The sequence below is a fragment of the Helianthus annuus genome, chromosome 17 (genome assembly GCF_002127325.2).
Source record: "Helianthus annuus cultivar XRQ/B chromosome 17, HanXRQr2.0-SUNRISE, whole genome shotgun sequence".
Taxonomy (NCBI): Eukaryota; Viridiplantae; Streptophyta; class Magnoliopsida; order Asterales; family Asteraceae; genus Helianthus; species Helianthus annuus.
Window position 1 is genome coordinate 75168885 of NC_035449.2, and position 8431 is coordinate 75177315.

The window sequence follows — 8431 nt, forward strand, 5'->3', positions numbered from 1 at the left end:
GGCATGGTGGTAAAAATGGAGTTGTTTGCAATGAGTAGATGATGAGTTCTAATTGTTGGACATGTGTAGGGCTGTAAACGAACCGAACTAACATTCACAAGGTCTTGTTCGTGTTCGTACGTTAAGGAATGAACACGTTCATGAACTGTTCACGAATGCTTATCGAACGAGATTTCTTGTTCTTGTTCGTTCATTAAAGAAATGAACGCGTTCACGAAATTGTGGATGGCAAATCAAGACATTTTCAGCACATATGAGAGAAACAAACAATTATTCCCCTAGCAAAATACCATTTCTGAATTATGTTTCACGTCAAGAAAATGTATACAACCATTTGTCCTGGTAGAAACGAGTAAAAACTCATCGAACAGTAAGCAAAACATAAAATACCACGTCCCGTGTGGGTCCACTCGGAATCATCATCAATTATTCAAAACAAAAATCACTACCTCATTCACTTCTCCTTTTAGTGGTGTGCCTTGGCTTCAGCTTTTCTTTGCGAGTTAGCCTTTGCCTGAAAAATATACAATTCGTGCATAAAAAGTTGGTAATGAATCAGCAACCAGAGTATGAGTGTGAATTTTTGACACAACAAGAACCTAACACAAAATTCACGGGTTTAAGTTTAGTTTAGTCCGATTCAGGTCGAGGTCACAGCACATTAAGCCTAAACAGGTTGGATTCAGGTTGGCATGCTTTCTTCACGACTTGACACATCATCCCATTTATTTTTATAAACTTACTAAAAATTAATATCTATATATATATATATATAGGGAGAAGATCATGCGAGAACCACCTCTTATTGTGAGAACCGCGAGAACCAATGTGAACACACCAAAATGCCTAAAAATAGCTAAAAATCACACAAAAATTTTTTTTTTGAATTTTTTAATATTTTTTATAAAAAAATCGCTACTTTTCGAAGCCAAAAAAAAAATTTTAATTTTTTTTTTTTTTTGGCTTCTAAAAGTAGCGATTTTAACATAAAAAATATTAAAAAATTCAAAAAAAAATTTTAGATTTTTTTTTTGATTTTTTTAGGTTTTTTGGGGGTTTAGTTTTTAGCATTTTAGCTTGGGGGTGGGGTTAGGTTTTTTTTTAGGTTTTTTTAGCATTTAGCTTGGGGGGGGGGGGGGGGGGGGGGGCCAAAAAACGATTCTGAGGCGCGCTTCAGAGTGTTTATACTGTATGTGCGCCTCAGAGGGGCTGAGAAGCTAAAAAGGCTGCGCCTCAGGGGTTTTTGATATTTGTTTTTGAGTTGTTGTCAATTTCAAGCAATTTATGTCTCTTTTATGTGTGTTTTTGATTATTTTGATGAATTTGATGATGAATTTAGTTAGTATTACTATTTTTATAAGATATATAATATTTATATTTATTTTTTAACTCCGCCTCGGGCTTATGCCTCGTGAGGCGAAGAGAAAACGCCTCAAAACTCGTTTTTTTGTTTTTTTAAACCTTGAATATAACCTTTAACGTATCAAGTATTTTAAGCCAAAATTAAAAAGATGAAATAAAAAATGAGCATTAGATTTTATGGTTTAACGTAAATATTTTACATACAAATTTTATTTGTAACTTGCATAGTTGTTCAAAGCCGTCGCCTATTGTGCCTAGGCCCATTTTTGCAGGCGAGGCAATTGTGCTTTAAGTCGAGACAATTGCGCTTTAATTCTCTAGGTGATGCTTTAGGTGTAGATTCCAGAGAGTTTCCAAACAAATTCTCTAAAATCCGGCAAGAATCCAGCAATATTTCTACTTTTATCTAAGGAAAACTACTTTTCTACACCAATACACTAATATTTTAGAACTTTTGGTACTAAATAGATTATATTAAACGTTATATAATAGCTTTTGTTTATTTTATTTGAAGAATATTATTATTTTTCTAATACATAATAGATTTTAGTATTGTTTTTCATTGTGCGCTTTTTTTTTCTCAGAGCCTCGCTTTTTTTGCGCCTAGCACCTTTAATAACTATGGTAAATTGTAATTTTAGAGTACCGATATGCAAAGAATAAGATTAAACGGGTCAACTCACGAAAATTTGTGCCATGTTTGGGTACATATAGTTTACACAATTTTCAAGTTCATGGGTTCGTGTTGGATCCGGCTTGCCAACCCGCAAACACGTTCCATTTAACACCCTATCAACAACTTTATGCAACATGAGAGAGAGAGGAACAAGAATGCAAAATGTAACATGAAACCAAACTCATCGAGTATTAATCCACAAGAACACAATCCATTAAGATAACCATATAAAAGTTTGAAAACTTGTAATGAAAAATTAAGAAATGATGCAGTGCAGTACCTTAAGGTATTTGAGTTTCAAGCTTCCATAAACTAGTCCAACAGAAAAGGCAGACACACGAGCCACCTACAACAACAAAATCCAGAACCTTTAATGATGTATAAGCATAGAAAAAAATAAAAGATTTAACTATAGAAGAGATTGAAAGATCTCAAATTTTGCAAAATAAGCAATAGCTATTTATTGGTGTTAGAGACATCAACATGAACCCGAACATGCTTAAAATCACACAACCAGAACACGTGTCACCCGTTTATCTAAATGAGTAAAATTGATTGACTGACGAGTCGAAAATAGGTGGTAATAAATAATGGGTTAAACGAATTTACCTTAAAATATATTTTTTTCTAATTTAAATTGGGTTGGCAGGTCGACCTGTTTAATTAAACAAATCAAATAGATCGTCCCAACCCATTTAATCAAATGGGTTAAACAAGTCCAACCCAAACACGACTTTTTTATTAAACATGTTAGATGTGACAACCCAAACCTTGATTGTTTCTTTTCATGTTCATTACCAAATTGTAATTTGCAATTTTAGAGATAGTGTTAATTCCTTGAAAATGAATTTTCGACTACAATGGTTCAGATTTCAATATCAAATTACCAAATAACCAAACCATGATAATATCCACCCCTACCTAAACCCTTGAAAAAACAATTCCAGAAACAACACATATTGTTAGACAAAGACTCATCCATATAAGCTGGTAAACAATCATAGGCATTGGCGAAACTAAGTAGAAAGGGACGTCAGCCGACCACATTCTTTTGTGTGTCTCATCAAGAACGCATAATAAAAGATCTCCTAACGACCCCAATCTTTTTTTACGACTGACCCCATTGGTCTTATGAAAAATATTTTGAACTCATTGGCCACCATTTTATAAAAAAATTATATAAAACTTCAACTCGTTAACCGAACCAAAATAAATAAATAAATAAAAGAGAGTCTGTGGCTGTTAACTTTTAACCTCAAAAATTGACTTTTGCTAAACGACGGAACAAATAACAGCTAAATCCTTCCAATTGAAGGATAATGAGTGAACTGATTGTTCGATTGTAGACTCATCGAACAATCAGTTCACTTATTATCCTTCAATTGGAAGGATTTTTGTTAAGTTCTTAACCAATAGACCTCAATCCATGTTCATCGAACAAACCCCCGAATTGCACCATGCACGTTTGTACTTCAATGTTACGAACCGAAACCATTGCAAGATACGAGACTTATCCCTACATCGGTTGTATGAGAGACACAAATGTGAGATTTATGAACCAAATGGGAGACCTAGTCCCAAAATCATTTGGTCCACATTTCTTGCCCATACAACAGAAGTGGGACAAGTCTAATACTTTGCAACGATTAATCGCAATCCTCTATCCCAAAATCTGGTTTCAAATTCTAATTACAAGAATCATTAACAACACACACACACACGTACATACAACTAAACAGTTAATAAACATAAACCCTAATCCTGAAAAACAAGCAATTGAAAGTTAAATCACTCAAATTGTAGCATATACTAACAGATCAGGTAACCTATGCATCTGAAAGAGCAATAGATCGATCAATTTGTAAAAAAGAAAACAAATATTTGATGCATCGAATCGATGAAATAAAATTACCAGAGCGAGGGTGCTGGTGCCGGAGTAAGGACCGGGAGGTGGGGCCATCGGAGAAATGAATCGAATGTGTTGACCGCCGAACGGAGAAGAAGAATGTGTAGATCTGGAGTTAATCAATCAGCCAGCCCTAGAATTTGGTTGGTACCAATGGGAAGATGTGATCTTTTGTTTGTGGTATGACTAGGATATGATGGACTAATGATCAAACACTTTTGATGGCCCAAGCCCAATCCAATATCTTGTTTTTGTTCTGTTTTTTATTTTTCATAATATTCTTACTTTTTTAGGGTTATGCATCTTATTCGATATTTTGTTTTATATAAAAAAATAATGAAAGAAATAGTCATAGTGAGATATGAATAGCTCTCAAATCAAAATAATAATAAGTAGTATTAAGCAACCTCGCGTTGCGGCGGGGGTGAGCACTAATGCCACATTACTGTCAGCGACCACCGACATTAAAGTTGCGGTGTAATGCGAAGAAATTAAACCGAAACGTAAAACATAGAATAAAATAACTAAGTTTATCTAGGACTTGCGTGTTACAATGAACCCACGTTTATTTTTTCCTGTTTGACAGGTTCATTATAATCTATATATAATATCATTACTGTTAGGGCAGGATTTTTTGATGACCTATGATCCTCACTTATTATCCTATTAGTGATTCTTACTTCTGTGACAGATAGTGATCCTCAGAAGTGCTTCAGGATCATGGATCACCCTAAGGATCCTTATACTAACGATTGTTTACTTTGAATTTCGTATTGTTTTTGCAGGAGTAACAAGTTAGACTTGGTCTTGGCAACGTTATAAGGAATATTCCACGGTTATTTCGCACGTGTTTGACTGAAAATGGACGTTGTGGAGAACGTGGGAGCATGGCACGAATTGCGGACAGTTTGTTAGGCTAGTTAACTTCTATTTTAAAAGGGGTAGCGAGCTAGCTTTAGAAACACTTGGCTAATTTTGGCTACACACACTCGTACAACCGCACTCTTGAGCATACGGCAAAACACTTAGCAATTTTTACACATTTCTACACGTTACACTGTAATGATCCTTGTACCTAGCTCGCTATTATCCAAAGTTGTAAACAATTATTTCTTAATTGGAAGTTGGTGATCGGTAGTTTCCATCACCCGAGGTTTTTTATGCCGGAGATCATTTATTGATCAAGGGCTTTTTCCTCGTATAAATCTTTGTGTCTCTTGTGCAATTTACTTCTAAGTGATCCTCATTGTTGTTCACCAATTCAAGCATCATACCCCGTAACAAAGAGTTTGGTTGCATTATCCTCGTCTGATTTTTGACCAAAACAGTTTGGCGCCCACCGTGGGGCAATTGGTGCTTCATTCCTAAGAAGTTTTTCTGTTTGTGATCATTCCGGTTCATTGCATTCAAATACATGGCTTCATCATCAAAGAATACTTCTACTGCAATGTCTGCGGTCAATTCATCTCAGGGCATTCCACCTTTGCCTCCACCACCTGCTGGACCTCAGAAAAATGCTGAGAAGAAACCAACTCCCATTTTCTCAAAACCTCCAACTTCTTCTGCTTCTTATACTCCTACTACTAGTGACATGTTTACTTTGATTTTGCAGATGAAGGAGTATATACAGCAGCAGGATAAGACCAACGAAAGGATTCTCAAAAAAATCGGAGACCTCAAGAAACAAAAGAGATCGGCAGAGGATCATTCCCCACTGGTGCCTAGATCTTTGAATTTTGATACTCCGGTGATAACTTCTCAGCCTTTAGAGATTCCAGACGTTCAATATGTGGGAGGACCAAAAGGAGTGCACTACGGATCAACAACAATGACTCAGGCATCAGGTTCATACTTCCAGCCAACAGGATCCCATCCTCAGCATGCAGGATCCTTCACAAGCTCAGGAGGATATCCAGGAGCGCAGCAGATTCAAGGGTTCTGGCCGTTTCAAGGATCCTCCCAGGTTCAATGATCCTCCTTAGTTCCAGGATCATCCCAGGTTCAAGGATCCTCCTTTGTTCCAGGATCATCCCAGGTTCAAGGATCCTCCTTTGTTCCAGGATCATCCCAGGTTCAAGGATCCTCCTTTGTTCCAGGATCCTCCCAGGTTCAAGGATCCTCCTTTGTTCCAGGATCCTCCCAGGTTCAAGGATCCTCCTTTGTTCCAGGATCATCCCAGTTTCAAGGATCCTTCCAGATGCCGGGATCCTTAAGGAGTTTGCAATCAGGAAGTTCAGATATCCGTCAGGGGGACTTTATCCCAATGCAGACCATTGCTTCTACTGGTCCTTCGATCATTCCAGAGTCTCAACAATATGGGTTCACATCCGAAGTTACTAATTTGAATCCGGTGGGAGGTAACACTTTTAATAATTCTCTTACTACTAACCATGGATTCATGCAGGATACAGGTATCAATCATGCCATGGCCAGAGAATTGCAAAAGTTGAAGGACATGATATCAAGTGTCCCAGGAGTGGTCAAACCAATCCCGGAGATTGCAGATGGGAGCCATAAGATATCTCGTTTTGCACCACCAATCTATGATGCTGAGATACCCAAGAGGTTTCACGTGCCAACCATGAAGTTGTATGATGGTTCAACGGATCCTGAAGAAGACATAGCACAATACAGGGAGAGGATGGAGATCAATCTAATCCCAGAAAGGTTAAAGGAAGCATGTCTGTGCAAGGGATTTGGATCCACTCTTACTGGATCAGCTCTCAAATGGCTGCTAAGTCTTCCCCCCTACTCTATTACCTCATTTGCTAATCTAGTTAACCTATTTAATAATCAGTTTTCTTGTAGTAGAAAATTCGAACATTTAACTAGTGATTTATATAGGATAACCCAAGGTCATAATGAATCATTAAGGGATTATATCACTAAATTTAGTAAAGAATCCTTAGACATTCCTAACCTGGATATAGCCACGGCTGTTGAGGCCTTTAAAATGGGATTGCTTAGGGATTCATTGTTCTTTGATGATCTTGTTATGACACCTTGCAGGAACCTAGATGAGGTAAGAACCCGGGCACTCAGGTTCATCCGGCTAGAGGATGATAAGAGGATCCAGGAGAGATTGGCAGGATCCTCAAAACAAGAAAAGCAAGGATCCTCGTTCAAGAACAACAAGTTCAGATCCTATAACAAATCTGATAACCAGAATGTGCATGCTGTTGATCAAGAAGAGGATGATGAGGATTATCCTCCAATTTCTGAATATTGTTTTTCTGTTGATAACAATGAACTAATCCTTGCGATGCAGAATTTAGGTGATAAAGCTAGATGGCCCAAGAAAAATGACAGACCAGCTGCAACTAAAGATAAATCAAAGTGGTGTGCATACCATGAAGATTTTGGGCATCTCACAGAAGAATGCATTGCACTGAGAAAAGAAATTGGATACTTGTTAAGCAAGGGGCACCTGAAAGAATTATTGGGTAGAAAAAAGTCAAGGACTCAGGATCCTGAAAGGATCCCTGAGAAAGCTCCGGCCCCTCCAGCAGATGCACAAGTAATAAACTTTATTTCTGGAGGATCAGACATTTGTGGCACATCCTTCTCAGTAACTAAAAGGCATGCAAAGGAAACCAAAATGGATAATGGAGATAGACCCATCCGAACATCCAGTGTCTCCGAAGGAAAAGTCATAACTTTTGATGAGGATGATCGTGTTGACATTCAGGATCCTCATCACGATGGTTTGGTTATCACTCTTTTCATTTCTAACCATTTTGTCCGCAGGATCCTTATAGACGGAGGAAGCTCTGTGAACATTATCCAGCTTGATATTCTAAAGAAGATGGGTATCCCCGAATCAGATATCATACCAAGATCCTCTGTGCTCGTAGGATTCAGTGGCGAAACTAAGAATACTCTGGGGGACATTAAACTCCCAATATACATCGAAGGCCTACATTCTTATCAAAACTTTTGTGTTATTGACTGTTTATCTTGTTGTAATGTTATCCTTGGCAGACCTTGGATACACGATATGAAGGCAGTCCCATCCACCTACCATCAATGTGTGAAGCTCCCTAGTCCTTGGGGAATAGTGAAGATTGATAGTGATCAGTAGGAGGCTAAAAACTGTTACACTTCATCGATGAAACCAGCCTCAAAGTCAAGGGAACAATAGCAATCAAAGTATCTTCCAAGGGATGTCTTGGAGAGAAGAGAGCAGGATGTAGTAGAAATCCTCATGGATCCTAGTGATCCTGAATCCAAAATCTATATCGGATCAGGGATCCTTGGAAAAATGAAAGAAGACCTCATATCCTTCCTCAAAAGGAGGAAAACTACCTTTGCATGGAAACATGAGGATATGACAGGTATATCTAAAGATATTATCACTCACAAACTTGGCATTGACAGGTCATTCAAACCAATCCATCAAAAAAGGAGGAAGTTTGCACCAGAAAGAAATGCCATTATCTAGGAGGAGGTAGAGAAATTGCTCCGAGCAGGTATGATTAGAGAGGTCA

The 8431-nt window shown here is 37.7% G+C and overlaps 1 protein-coding gene across 1 annotated transcript; it reads right to left on the reverse strand.

Moving 5' to 3' along the window:
- Positions 1–254: 254 nt before the first annotated feature.
- On the reverse strand, positions 255–4167 carry LOC110921839. The gene is made up of 3 exons (XM_022166169.2): positions 3951–4167; positions 2319–2384; positions 255–514 (listed from the first exon to the last, which is right to left on the reverse strand). Exons 1-3 carry the CDS (start codon positions 3996–3998, stop codon positions 467–469), a joined length of 162 nt encoding a protein of 53 aa, XP_022021861.1. The 5' UTR covers positions 3999–4167; the 3' UTR covers positions 255–466.
- Positions 4168–8431: the final 4264 nt, after the last annotated feature.